Source organism: Festucalex cinctus, chromosome 19, assembly GCF_051991245.1.
Source record: "Festucalex cinctus isolate MCC-2025b chromosome 19, RoL_Fcin_1.0, whole genome shotgun sequence".
Classification (NCBI taxonomy): Eukaryota; Metazoa; Chordata; class Actinopteri; order Syngnathiformes; family Syngnathidae; genus Festucalex; species Festucalex cinctus.
The window spans coordinates 5,713,235-5,728,187 of NC_135429.1; the positions used below are offsets into that span (position 1 = coordinate 5,713,235).

Sequence of the window (14,953 nt, forward strand, 5' to 3'; positions counted from 1 at the left end):
CACTTCCTTTATCACCTCGCCGTATAAACGTCCATTCAAAGACACAAGACGGTGTAATGAACGGCGGTGCAAGGCAATAATAGCCGCTCTAATTAAAATCAACACATACGATGAATACCGAGGAGATTTCACACACTTTTTAGGGGAGACAAAAAGACGCCAATTTTGCCAAGGGCAAGTCGTGGGGGGGGGGAAACTATCTTGCTTCAAAGATGGCGGAATGCCGCTCCATCGCCAATTTGGTCACGTTTCAAAGTCATGAAAACTAGAAGTCAACCATTCCACAGTCAAATCGTCTTCGCTCAACTTCACGAACCAACGATTGTGATGTAACTTCTTATATATTTTCTTCTTCGTTTGTTTTAAGTATTTCTTTCTGTTCGAAATTTTATTTGATTTTTTTTTCCTGTTTCTCTAGTTGTAGTTTGAAAGTAATTTTTACTTATATTGATTTATTTTATGGTTTTTTTAATATATTATTTGTTACAATATTTAAATTGTATTTTAATTATTTAGTATTTTTTGCTTCATTGTATTTTTATTATTTTAATTAGTATTTATTAAAAAAAATTATTTACCTGTAAATATTGGATTTATATTTATTGATTTTTATATTTTTTTTTATTATATTAGTCACATATTTCACATAACATTCAATGTATTTTCTTCTTTTGCTGTGGCAATTTATTTTCTTAATTTTATTTCTATCCATTTTAATTGTATTTTTTAATTGATTTTATAGCAATATATATTTCACTTTAAGGAATTTTTATTTTGCTTTGATTATTTTTACTTAAATGTATTTTATTTTATTTGTTTTCATTTTATTGCACCTTTATTGTATTTAATTAATGTATTTTTAATAATGTACTTGTGTAAATTGTATTTATTTTATGCTTACTTAATTGGGTTTTCGTTGTATATTTTTATTGTTTTTTATTTTAAATTTTATCCTACTTTCTACTGAATTTTAATTGCATTTTAAATTTTGATATTTTTTTAGATTTATATTTTTTTAGTCACCGTATTTTTATTCAAATGCCATTTTTAATATAATTTATTTAATTATGTTTGTATATATGTAGTTTTTTTTTTTTTTTTTTTTTTAAATACCTGTGCTGTATTTTGATTAAAAATTTAAATCTATTTGAATTTTAATTAGAATTTTTAGGCAGCGCCCGAGTGGATGACGACTATTTCCGCTTTGATTTTATCTGCACACTGTCGACCTGAAGGGCCACGGGGAGTTTTTAGTGCGAGGAACTCCAAGTACTGAGAACTGAAGGTTCCCAGGGTGAAACTTAAGATGGAAATTGTGCCTTTTCCAGACATCTTTTCCCCTCAAAATCCCTCATTTGAAAGTTGCCTCAACCCGTAAACGCTCGTCGGCAGCTCTCTCCGACAATGCCTAATATGAATCATCTGCCGTATTTGTAGTCCCAGCTGAGTAGTTTGGGGGGCTTGCGGGGAGCAGATGGAGCTTTTGGTAATGAGAAGCAGGAAATTAAAAGAGGGGGAAATTGAGAGGGACGGCCCGTCTGGCTTGAGACGCGGCAGGGAAAAGAAAAAAACAAAAAAAAACAAGAAAATAAGCAAGTATGAGATGAAGGCAGGAGATAGGAGGCGAATACAAATGGACACTCGGGACGAGGGGGGGGGGCACATATAGACGGGGGGGGGGCTCGATGAGGTTGTGTGATGAGAGCGGATAAAAAGAACGTGAGAACCAACGACTGGCTAACGAGGAGACAAAAGGCGGCCGAGTCGGCATCGATCTCGCCGCCACGCGGTCGATCGGATCTTCGGGGACCCGCAAGGGGCCCGAGCCCAGACCTAAATCCAACCGGATGTACTGGACTTCATCAAATAATCGTTTTCTGCATCGTTTCAACATTTGAGTGATACCTTCTCCTTCCACTAGAGGGAGCCAACATGACACTTTGATCACCACGGCGAATTGTTTGTATTCATTTTTTTTTTTTAATTGAGTTTGGAGTGATTCATCGTGCGATACATTTTTTTCCACATTAAAACTTAACAAAAATGACTTGGATCTTTATTTCTCGGCTTCCCGCGACCAACTACAAGTGATTTCCTGTGAGATTTTACAACTTTAAATTGTTTTTGATGAACAGGTTTTTGAAACTATTTTTCATGGTCTTATTTCATTCTTATTTTTGGAAAAGCTTTAAAACCATCTAACTTTTACATGACAAAAATCTGATATTCCAACATGTATCCTTATTTCTAGGATACAAGTGGTGAAAAAAAACAAAAACAATTTGCTCATACATTTTTCAGTGTTCCAATTTAATTCTATTTTTTGTGGCATCAGAAAAAGACAAACAGATATTCTAACACTATAAACAGCCCGTGTCATTAGTTCTTCAGGTGCCAATACACAAACAGATTTTCCTCGAAAGCAATTTTCACAGTTTGAACGGCCTGTATCCTTAATTCTAGGATTCTCGTGGTGAGCATACATCATCTTTTTTTTTTCTCAATTTAAGTGCTCTTTTTAATTAAAATAATTTGAAAACTTTGAACCGTATCCTTAGTTTTAGGATTCTAGTGGTGAACAAGTATTTTCCTATCATGAGCTCTTTCTTCTTCAACTCAATCAAACCAGTTTTGCAATGACTTGTCAAAAATTCCAAACGGCCTGGATCCTTCATTTTAACACATTCATTGCCAGACTAGAAAAAAAAAAAATGCATCATTTGACGTCTTTTTCCGTCAATGGCAGTGAATGAGTTAAGATTCGGACCATCCAACCTGCACTGATTTTTCACTTGAACTTCATTATTATTTTTCTATTGTGGTCTGTTAAAGCTGTACACGCCTTAATTCTAAGCTTTACCCAGCAAATCAACCAAATCTTCACCACAGATTTCATGAAACAAAAGAGAAGCAAACAAATGATCATTATTATATATAAAATGAGGAGTGGTTGTGGATAAAATGAGAGGTTTAAAATGCTATGGAGGCTTGAGGCATTTTTTTTTTTTGCCCGCGCGCCATACGTTGCCCACCATATGGGAAAAAAAGCAAATCTTATTTATGTTCTTCCCCGAGTTGTCTTGAATGCTTGCAGAGTTTGAATGGGCGACCACTACCACGCCAAACAAAGAGCAGCACCCACCCACGCACGCACGCACGCACGCGACGTGTTTAATTGCACATGCAGACTTACAGCAGGTTGGAGCTGTTCCAGTACACCGCGTGCCGGTTGCTGCCTCTGGACGGCTCCAAGTTGGACAGCACCAGCGTCATCACGCTCAGGCACAGCGTCGCCACGGCCATCGTCATCATCGTGCAGATAACAGCAACGCGAATCACAAAAACAAACCAACAAAAAATTAAAATAATAATAATAAGAATAATCCACGTGCGCGCTCCCGAGCTTCCCTTTTGGCGCACCACCAGCCGGCCACTTTTGCACAATAGTTCCGAGTTACGTGTTGTTCAAGTCCGACGCCATCGCGACGACGCCTTGCTTCACTTTGGCACCACTTGAGTTTGTTGTTGTTGTTTTGTGGAGGAGCTCAACTCAGCTGCTACCTGCCTGGCTGCCTGCCTGCCTCTCTTTCATTCAGTAGCGCCGCTCGCTGGATGCGCACGCACACACGCCGCCGCGGACACGCCCTCTCGGTGCACCCACGTGTCCGTCTGCTTCACGCGCACGCGCACACACATTTCAGCCTCACCTGCACGCGTCACTCAATTAAAACTAAGTTGCTGATCAGCCGTGGACGGCGCTGCTGGATAGCAAAAAAAAAAAAAAAAGAAAAAATAAATAAAATTGGTGAGCAAACAAAGAGATTGGAAGCCCACAGGTTAAAAAAATAAATAAATAAATAAATAAATAATAACTAGGCGCGACGACGTGTCCACCGCATCAAATACACTAATGGCCCAACGAAAAAGTGCTGCATAGGTATAACAAAAACAAGGAGGCGCCACCTTGTGGCGCGGTGCCATACTGCGGATTGTTGCAGCATATACAAACACACATCACACATTAACTTAACACCTCTTAAATTAGGAATCACCACACACCTGCCATGATTTACAGTGCCTCTGATTAAACTGCCCCACCTGAAAAAGTTTCTGATGTTCTGGTGGCCTTTCCATGACATTTATTTACTTACTTTGCTGTCAGTCGGTAACTTACTTTAATTTACTTTATTTGTTATACTTATTAACGGTTGCTGTGTTCAGACTGAACTAATCACATTCAAATAGGAGTCCGCCTGCCACCATTTAAAGTGCCTATTATTAAGCCTGAATAAAGCTCAGAGGTTCTAGTAGGCTGTTGCTGACTTGTCTTTGCTTACTTTACTTTATTACTTAGTTACAGTTACTTGGTTGCAGTAACTTAGATAATTATTTAGTTAGAGTTAGGTAGGTCTAAGTTACTTAGATACATATAGTTGTTCTAGTAGGCTTTTTATGCCTTTTTTTTTTTTGGGTGCTAATGCTGTTTGGAACTGTTCATAATTCCTTCCAATTTCACGAAAACCTGGTTTTAAAAAAACGAAAAAACACCCCAAAGCATGATGCTGAGTTTTGAACAAAAGTATATCAAAACATGCTCCATTTTTGTCTGCATCCTGCACGAATCGAATCCAGGACAACAAAAACTAATTATTACTTTCACAGCTGTAATGTACGCTAGTGTGAAAGCAATAATTCATCGTCTCCGTTTGCTGTGAATTAACATGTGTCCCTTCATGTTATCCTGCTTGCTACGACGGGGCTGCCACCTGTCAGCGTGGCTGTGAAGCAGCAGACCGAGCCCGGGCTCAATCTGGATGCGCATTAATGATTCAACGGGATCTGCAGCCCGAGCGCGGATGCGCGTTCTATTGTCTGCTCGCTCCATTTTATTACTCGCAGCTCGCGTCCACGGATGTTCGCCGCCGTGTTTGTCGAAGCCGCCGGTCGCCGTGGTAACGTCACACACCAGCATCACGGCGCGCTGTGAAACTTTACGGTTGTGCGGCGTAGACGAAATGGGTTGAAAAGACACCAGAAAAATACTCAACCTGAAAAATCGGAGTTAAAGAGCTTTCTGGCAATGTTTTCCCCAGAAATGGTTTTATCGCGTTACTCTGCATTTCACATTTGAGAAAATGGAAATTCCAACACCAAGCCGCCACAGTAATATATTGCTGAAGGTTAACTAAGATTTGGATGACTATAATTATTGGTAAATGGAAAAAGCCTGCATATATTTGCAGCTACGTGTTTAATAGTGAAATAGAAATGGAGGCAGGCTGTATTTGGAGACTTTAATTAACCTGTTTAATTCTGCCTCCGGTGGTTTCAACCACTCTATCAGCCCTGCCATATTAATATCTTGCTTAATTCCAAATATTAAGCATCTGCCTGAGTTTGATTAACTCTGCCAATTTCATATCTCGTAATAGTCTTCCTTATTTATTTTTTTTTCCCCTGCAGCGAAAAACTGGGGAAACGTCGTCATGGCCGTCCTCGACGTCGTTTCGGGATTACTAAAGTCCGCCAAGCAGTGGGCACAACACAGTGACAGAACATTCTGAACCGGGTCAATGTGAGCCAAAGGAACAGTGAGGAATGATGTTTTAAAGATCAATTTGGACATCCTGACTCAGCCAATTTCTGGACTATGACAAGCAAGACTTCTGGAGAAAAACTTTCTGGGGTAGGGAAAACGCTTGCCTGTCTAAAGCCACGCCCTCAATCTTATTTCCATCAACAAACACAAATCTATAAACATTCACATCCATCTGACATGAGGAAGGTTTTACACTGATTTATATTCTACAGATGTGAGATTGTTATGCTCCATATAGCTTTGAAAGAGATTTTGACTTCACAAGAATAAGATTGTTATGACAAACATAGTATGTGATTGTTATGCAAACCAGATTTGAGGGCGAACTTTGACAACACAAGCATATGATTGTTCTGCCATGTTTAGGTTTGGGAGTGATTTTTGACTGCACAAACACGTGATTGTTTGTTATGCCAAACACTGACTACACAAGCATGACATTGTTATGCCACACGTAGCTTGGAAAGAGATTTTGAAAGTGATTTCTGACTTTATAAGCATCTGATTGTTATGCCAAATAGTGTGACTGTTATGCAAAAGTTATGTTTGAGAGTGATCTTTGATGACACAAGCATACATGGGTTTGAGAGTGACTTTTGACTGCACAAACACGTGATTGTTATGCCAAACACGGACTACACAGGCATGTGATTATGTCAAACATAGCTTGGGAAGAGATTTTGAAAGTGATTTCTGATTTCACAAGCATGTGATTGTTATGAAAAAGCTTTGAGAGTGATTTTGACTAATATTAGCATTAGCATGCAGTTTTGTTTTGTTTGTTTTTTTTTTGCTGAAACTATCTCCAAGAACAACTGACTAAACAAGTATGTGATTGTTACGTCACATATTGAGTATTTTGACCAAAACATGAACATGATTATTATGTTGTTGCAACACATAGTTTTGCTTGACTGACTAAGGGTGTGATTGTTATGCCACATACATCTTTGGATGCAATTTCAAGGACATCATAAAAGATGGTATTTTTCCTTCTTTTTTGAACCAGATTAATGGTATTTCAATTCATTTCCATTAAAAAAAAAAAATACAGTATGAGTAAACTGAGCTCAAACTTCGATCATGGATCGACTTAAACCTGCAAGTCAAGCTTCCACTGTACTACCAAAGATATATGGCTAGCCATGACGCCCACTGGCCAGAGGCTGAGCTGCACTGTTTTTGTTTACAAAGTAAGGAGTACACTTACCACCCCGACGACCCCCTGCGGGCCAGCGTTAACCGGCTTGTAGTTATCTCTCGCTTTGACACGTTCTGCGGGTTGTTTTTGTCAGCCACTTTCGGGTGCCCTCCAGGCCCGTTGCCGTGGCGACGAAGAGCGCAGTATCATCCCTACTCTCTTTGTCCCACCACGTATGGCTGACTCCCCTCTGTTCTGGCACGCTGACATTTGTCATTCTCTCCCCACCCAGGAGGACAGTGACAGATATATATAATACAATATATACGGAGCGTATTACGCCGTTTGCCTGTAAACTGATGATGTCTTGCTTTCTGTGCCACCCCGCGCCAATGAAAGCGAGATGAAATTATGGAGAGTGACATTTAATATGTTTCCAGGACCCGGCAAAAAGCAGCAGAGGCCGGCGGATGCATATTTATGATGTGTGCTTTGTGCAGTGGTGAAGCTATGCCAGTGTCATAAGTTATTGAAGACATTTGTTCTTGGTATATGCTCGGCTGCTTACGTACGCCCAGTGCTTCCCCCGCATGAACTTCAACGCTTTTACCTTTGATTGTGTTTGGGACAAATTCATAAACACAAGCAGCGGGCCGGCGTGTTTATTATGCAGATAATTGGCCATCATCAATCAGCCTCAGCGCTTCCTATCCTTGACTGGCTATTGATTCCCTGGCCGGCTTCATTCCGCGTAAGCATTATTGACGATGGGGCAAAAATCCTCAGCTCCTCTGAGGGCTTCCTCAATTCCTCCTCTTGCTGTTATCGCTCATTTCCGACATTAATTTCGAGCTCGTTTTTTTTATTTTTATGTTAATTAGCGCGCACTTGATAGAGCTGGATGTCTGGCGGCTGGCGCTAAACAATGACTTATTTTATTCATCCGCGAATATCGCCAAATGTCAAACTTTGAATATTAAGCAAAAGCGAGAGTGGCAAAAATAACAACAGCGGCGGCAAACGCGGCGACGGCGGCCTTTTGAAGTCAGGACAGATGGAGACAAATGAACATGTGTTCAAATAAGAGCGTAAAAATGTATTTCTGTCTCGCACTCCACCTCCTTCATCTTTTACATTTTTGCACTCCATGTGACGGAATTAGTCAACATTGGCGTAGTGGTTCGCTTGCTTTACTTGGGTTCATTCAGTTCGCGATGAGTGGCGTACAAAAAGGATGGATGGATCGAGTTTCTTCAGAAATGACTTCACGGCAACCGTTTAAACAGTCTTAAATTAACTCATTCACTGCCATTGACGGAAAAAGACGTCAAATGATGCATTTTTTTGCTGGTCTGGCAATGAATGTGTTAATAAATAACTTTAAAAAAAATCAAAGTGGCCCTTGCAGCTTTCTATTTTTCTGTATGTGGCCCTCAGAGGAAAAAGTTTGGACACCCCTGCTGTACATTATATCAACAATTTATAATTGCTTCATTGATTTTTACCATGTTTAACTCATTCACTGCCATTGACGGAAAAAGACGTCAAATGATGCATTTTTTTGCTGGTCTGGCAATGAATGTGTTAAGTAGCAACAATTACAGTACAATAAGGAAGTAATGAAGTGTTGCCAAACAATCACACGCTCGTGTAGTCATCACTGTCAGAGCTACTGTATGTGTCGCTTGTGTAGTCAAAACAGACACTCTCCAAGCTGTTTGACATAAGACATGTCTAGTCAAAATGACTCTCAAAGCATTGCGTGTCATCATCTGATACTCGTGTCGTCAAAATTGCTATCAAAGTTTTGTGTGGCATAACAATCAGACATTTGTGTTGTCAAAATCTGTCTGTCTCGAAGCTTTGTGTGGCATAACAATCACAAGCGTGTGTACAAAGTAGTTGAAATCACTCTCAAATCAAACTATGCATGGCATGACAATCACATAATCTCATAGACAAAACAATCACTCTCAGAATTACGTGTTGCCTAACAGTGTGTCCCAACCTTTATTGAACCAAGGCACATATTTCACATTGGGGAAAAAAATCTCACTGAACCCCCACTTAGCAAAACGATTCACAAAAAGTGGATACACAGTTTAATTATGTACCTTCTGTCATCTAATGGAAGAGCTTTTGATTGTTCTGCATGCTACTATCTGCCGTTCACGTAGATAAATTAAACACATTTTAGAAAATAATTCATTTTTCATCCAAATAATTGCCATTTGATCATTTCCCCTGGCACACCTGATGATCTCTCACTAATATGACACGGCACACTCGCCTAACAAACACGTTCGTGTCGTCAAAACTTTACTGTCAAAACTGTGTGGCCAAACAATCATGTGCTCTTGAAGCCAAAATCACTTTTAAAGCTTTGTGTGGTCCAACGCGCTCATGTAAGCCAAACTATGCACAGCATAACAATCACCTTCAAACCTGTGTGCGGCATAACAATCACACACTCATGTAGTTGAAATCACTCTCAGAGCTACTGTATGGGCGGCAGAACAATCACACGCTTGTGAAGTGAAAATCACTCTCAAAGCGATGTGTGGCATAACAATCTATGACCTTGTGAGTCTCCAGGTTAGAACGTCACTAAAATCCATCGTAAATAATACTGTCAATAAAATCTCCATGACGCTCCCTTAGCAACGTCCTTTCTGTGGAGGTGAGTAAGAAATGAGGCGAACGTGATGAGTTTGCTGGCCCAGCAGAAACCCAAAAAGTTCATGAATCAAGACGCGAAGGTTAAAGAAACGGCCAAAAAGGAGGAGCAGAGACGTGGATGCATTAGAGAAAATGGACGCGCGTGAGGGCCCTTTAAGTGTCCTGGCCCGAGCTGAGGATGCAGGGCGTCCATCATTTTGTCCCCTCGAGTGCCGCCCGCACTTAACCCACCCCACTGTTGCAAATGGCTAATCTAATTGCGATGATACAAGCGCAGGATAATGTCATCTGCCCGGCAATCAGGGACAGTGCTCTTGAGGGATGAAACGCACTAGAGAAAGCGGCTTCAGGGTGGGGGACAAAAAGGTCCAGACTAGACGGTGGATGCAATCCACTATGTGGCTGAAGAGATGTGACAGGAAATGAAAACAAAACAAAACAAAAAAAAGTCACTTGGTGTTATGAAGCAAATGGAGGTGGAGTATTGTTATGAATCAAAACAAAACTGTCACATGACCACAGTACATTGGGGTTTCCTTCAAAATAAACCCCAGTGCCTTACTTTTTTTTTTTTTTTTTTGCTGAATAGTTTGGCAGTTTCTAGTGATGAAATGTTGTGTTCCACATGTACGAATTGTCAGATTGTTAACTCATTCAAACCCAAAAACGTGTTAAACACTTTTTTTTTTTAAATACGTTGTCCTTCACTCCCAAAAACATATTTACAGACTTTGATGCAGCTTCTGACATGAAGAGGTGGCTTAAAGCAATGGTAGTTATTTAGTAGAACGGCCAGCAGGTGGCAGTAGAGTATAAGAGATCAGCCAGGGCCATGTTGCAACAAGCTCTTTTTCTCAGTGCTTTCACCAGGAATTTAACCTGGCAATATCCATCTGGTACTTTTCCTACCAGCTCAGTTTTATGCGCCTTTAAATCTTAAAATTCAATCATATGTTTTTTTGGGTCTAAGACTAGCAACATTAGCAACACTACCAATTCCCTCTTCATAATATTAAAATCAACGCAGGAAAAACGTTGCAATTTTTCTTGCAGATGCACAGGAATGTATCAAGTCGACATTTCGACAAGCATTTATCAGGTACGAACTTGTATTGGCAAACCTGAACTGCACTTTTTAAGTAGCGCTCGTGAAGTGATATTTATTGCACTCTGGTGCAAAACGTTTTTTGTTTTTTTTCCCCCTTTCCTGACTTAGTGAAGCTGGGAGATTTGTAGCACCGGACAAACAACGGCTGAGTCAATAAGAGCGCCGCCCTCCGCTGGCTGCGGGATGAGCATCGATTGAGGAAGCAATTAGGTTACCATTTCGACGTTTTCACCCCAAAAAAGCTCCCTTTTCCCTCTCCTGCCGCGTCATCCTCATTCCAGCCGTGAATGAGAAAATGAGTAGACATAGCTCCGACCAGTCATGTTGAGTTAAGGATATAAATAGGGAGCCATTCACTTAGTTAGCGGGAACTACGAGGCGTTCATTCGGGAGGGTGGAGTCAGACGCATTGCCATCCTCTGATTGGATGAGTTATTTAATTCTTTCTAGTCAGCCAGTCGGTCGGTCATAAATGAGTAAGCATGATAGAGGCAAAGCTGGCTTGTTAGCTTGTTGATTCGTTGTTGTCTTTCGTAAGTTGGTTAGCAGGTCAGCTTGGACATACTTGATTAAATCAGACAGTGGGATAGCTGGTTAAGTGGGCATTAGTTGGGTAACTTGTCAGTCGCTCTGTCAGTCAGTTCGCTCACTAACTAGTTAGTGAGTTAGCAAGATTGTGAGTTCACTAGTTGGGTCCGTTATTAAGTTAGTCACTCCATCAATTAGTTTGGACAGTCGTAAGTGAGTAAGCAAGGTGGTGAGCTAGTTAGTCAAGTTAGTCGTTTGTTGGTCGTTCAGTGACTTGATTAGGTTGGTCGGTCGAAAGGGAGTTAGCAATACAGTGAGATTGCAAGTTTGGTTGGCTGTTAGTCAGTCAATATGTCGGTTAATCAGTTGGGTTCGGTCGTCGAAAAACATTTAGCAAGACTGAGATAGTTGACATAGTTGTTGGTCGGCCGTCAGTCGGTCACTTTAAGTCGTTTAAGTTGGTTGGTTCAAAGTGATGATGCAAGATGATGGTTGATTATTCGCTGGTTAATTAGCCACAGGTACATCATTCAGTCATAATTGAATAAGCAAAATAATGAGACCTAGTTAGGTTTGGTTATTAGTTGGTTTGGCAGTCAGTCTAGCCAATTAGCTCGGTTTCTCGGTGATAAGTGAGTGAGTGAAAACTAATTAGGTCGGCTGATTGTTGGTTACTTGGTCAGTCTGGCAGTCAATCGGTTAGAGTGTGTTAGTCATTTGAGTGAGCAATATAGCGAGAGCGAGTTAGAGTAGATCGGTTACTGATTGGTTGGTTCGTCAGTCCATCAGTCAGACAGACGCAGTATTTGCTGTAGGTCAGTCATGAGTTAGCAAGACAGCGAGATGGCTAGTTAGGTCAGTCATTGGTTAATTACATTAGTTGCTCAGTTCTAACATAATCTACAGATCAAGCTGAATACATGGCAATAATATCTCAGCTTTTTTTGTTTCATTGAAAGACAGCTCGTCAAAATGTTATTTTTGAGGGGTTTGTTTATGTTGCTGATTCAACGAGGCAAGGCACGTATTAGAGAGGAGGCCGTTATCTTAAGGATGCAAACCATCACCCCCCAGCTTGCGCTAATGATAGGAGGAGGGGCGCTTCGCGGTCTGGTGAATCAGTCCCAGAATGAGTCAGCATGGAGGGTTAGCGTCATCCCGCATGTCTCTAGAACAAGAATAACTCACAAGTCAGCCCTCGTGGACTGCACGGACCGGAACACGGAACATTAGGATTAAGCTGCGACCTATCTCTGATAGCCTTTTGTCTTCATAAAGAGGCTGAGCCACGCTAATCCTTTACACTCGCCTATCCGTCTTTTAATATGCCGCTAATGCTAATGCCGCCGTGCCTTTTGGATGGACAGGCCCTTTCCTTGCAGTGCAAATGTTAGGTCGAGAAGAGAGTCTGCTTGGAAATAATGGAGCGCGTGACCTTTTTTCGCTTTGCTCGACAGCAACGAGAGCATTTTTTTGGATGAAAGGATGTACGGCCGAGGTGGATGACCGGGTCCTCGGGGACAAGGAGAAAATGTCAGAATCGAGATGGGGAAGCAAGCATGTTAGCCGAATCGGGGCATCCGCTGTTTTGTTCCTGGGTGGGCTGCTTTTACTGCAAGGGAAAATAAAACAATCTGACGACACTGAGCTCATAACAGGTTATGATTGGTCTCTTTCCAGCCATGTTATTGTATGCTCAGGCACTATTAACTCCCATTTTATGACTCAAACTACTGTTGCTGGAAGGTGGCCTTCATTTAAATGACTCATCGACACTGAATACGCACTTCAAGAATTCTATACGTTTATTCACCATTACTGTATTGTAAATAAGACATGGCAAAAGTAGTCACACTTTGTACTTAAGTAGAGGTGGGAATACTTCAAAAAAATGTCTGTTTAAAGTAGAAGTACTAATCATTAGTTACTAAATTAAGAGTTAAAAAAAAAAAAAAAAAAGGTGGGAATACTTAAAAAAAAAAAGTCTGTTTAAAGTAGAAGTACTAATCATCAGTTACTAAATTAAGAGTAAAAAAAAAAAAAAAAAAAAAAAAAAAAAAAAGTACAGACTGAATGATACACCTAATTGTAATTGTTTTCACATTTGTCTCAAACTCAAACAATTGTTTTAAATAACGCCATGGATGAGTAATATCTTGCTTCTATGATTTAGTTATTTGGGTTTGCTCGTGACTTGAATTATTTTGTTGCGCTAGCTACTGCAGCCAATTAGTTTGTTGTCAATTTAGTGGGGTTCACAATTCATTTATTCATTTGGGTTAGCTAGTTTAATTCTTTAGCCATTTAGCTGAGTTAGTTAGTTAGTTAGTTAGTTAGTTAGTTAGTTAGTTAGTTAGTTAGTTAGTTAGTTAGTTAGTTAGTTAGTTAGTTAGTTAGTTAGTTAGTTAGTTAGTTAGTTAGTTAGTTAGTTGGTTAGTTAGAGCACACAATCTTGATTGGTTATTAGTTACTTTGTTCACAATTTAATTGGGTTGAGCAGTTCATTTGCAATTTAGTTGGGTTAGCTAGTTAATTGGATTAGGTATATAGTGAGTTCATAAGCCATTTAGTTGGATTAGCGTATTAATCAACAATTTAGTTGGGTTATTTAGATCATTATGGAAGGGTTGTTGGGTTGTTCAGACATTGGATGGATGGATGGATTTTATTTGGGTTTAGTTGGGTTCAGTAGTTCATTAGCAATTTACTGTAATTGTGTTTATTTTTTTTAGTGATTTAGTCGGGTTGTAGGTAAGCTGGTGAATTAGCAAGTTAGGTTAGTCGATAAGTGTCAGTAGATAGTTGAATTATTATTATTAAGACTAAGTCACAATACACAAGCTACAGTGCTTGATTAAAATACAGTTAATGGTTATAATGTATGAGTAGGACGCACACTAAAAAGTGGACCCAGATGTTGAAAAGGTCTTGATTTATTTTGAGGTCAAGTATGAGAGCAACACATGGTAGCGGGCCAAGATGGCCTGCCCACCGGGTATTCGGGATTTCCATCATGTCCGACCCATGCCTGGCGCCGGCCCAAAACCTCGCCAAGCAACGCCGTCACGAGGTCACCGTGTCGGGCCAGACCGCCTTGCGGACCCCTCGGCCTGGAGCTGGCTGACCCAATTAGCTCATTGAATAATCGCCGCACTACCTTGCATGCCTCGTTTTTTTTTTTTTGTCGACTAAACTGCAACCTTCCAAGACCTTCATGTTCAACTCCACCACATTTGTTAATTAGCCTCATTAGCAAATACAACTACTCACATCTAATGAGTTCCAATTTATATCAAAAAGTATGAAATGACACATCATAGAGAGACTAATTGCTTCGTTTTTATTCAATGACGTGTAAAATTACCATTTGCTCAACAATAAAGCTTCAACAGCTAAATAAGCCAACAAGAACATTAGATTAGTGTGTTTTATTACATTTTAATTAGTTGAAAGTATGTGGGAGGGGTAAAACTTTATTATTGATAAAATGATGGCTCACTGTATACATACTGTAAAATGTACTGCAATATTGATGCTCGTTTCCTTCGTCAGTCTATGAAGTTAGCATTATGCTAACAGGAGTTTGTAAGAAATTTATGAGGTCTGGATCAATACAAAAGGTGTAATTGTCTTTTTTTTTTTTTTTTACTTTTGCAGTAAAATGATTGGAATTGGCAATAAACATAACAGTTTCCTTTTAGTTAAGTTATTGCTCGCAAGATAAAGCAAAGGGGGAAAAAAATGGCCTTAACTGAAAAAAAAAAAAAACTATGTTGGGATATTCATAAGCCAAGGTACATTTTTACGACTAATTTAATGGTGAAGGTGTACCTAATGAAATGTCCAATGTCCTCTAACGTTCTATTGATTTAAGCGTTAGGCAGGGGAGGGAGGTGGG

At 39.9% G+C, this 14,953-nt stretch overlaps 1 protein-coding gene across 1 annotated transcript in view; it reads right to left on the bottom strand.

Annotated features, from left to right (window-relative positions):
• The window catches only part of efna3a (ephrin-A3a), a 54,428-nt gene extending 50,792 nt beyond the window's left edge, over window positions 1–3,636 (bottom strand). The window contains exon 1 of the mRNA XM_077507939.1: window positions 3,194–3,636. Coding sequence (XP_077364065.1) covers window positions 3,194–3,312 — 119 coding nt within the window. The 5' untranslated portion in view covers window positions 3,313–3,636. The remainder of the gene's footprint in view (window positions 1–3,193) is intronic.
• Window positions 3,637–14,953: the final 11,317 nt, after the last annotated feature.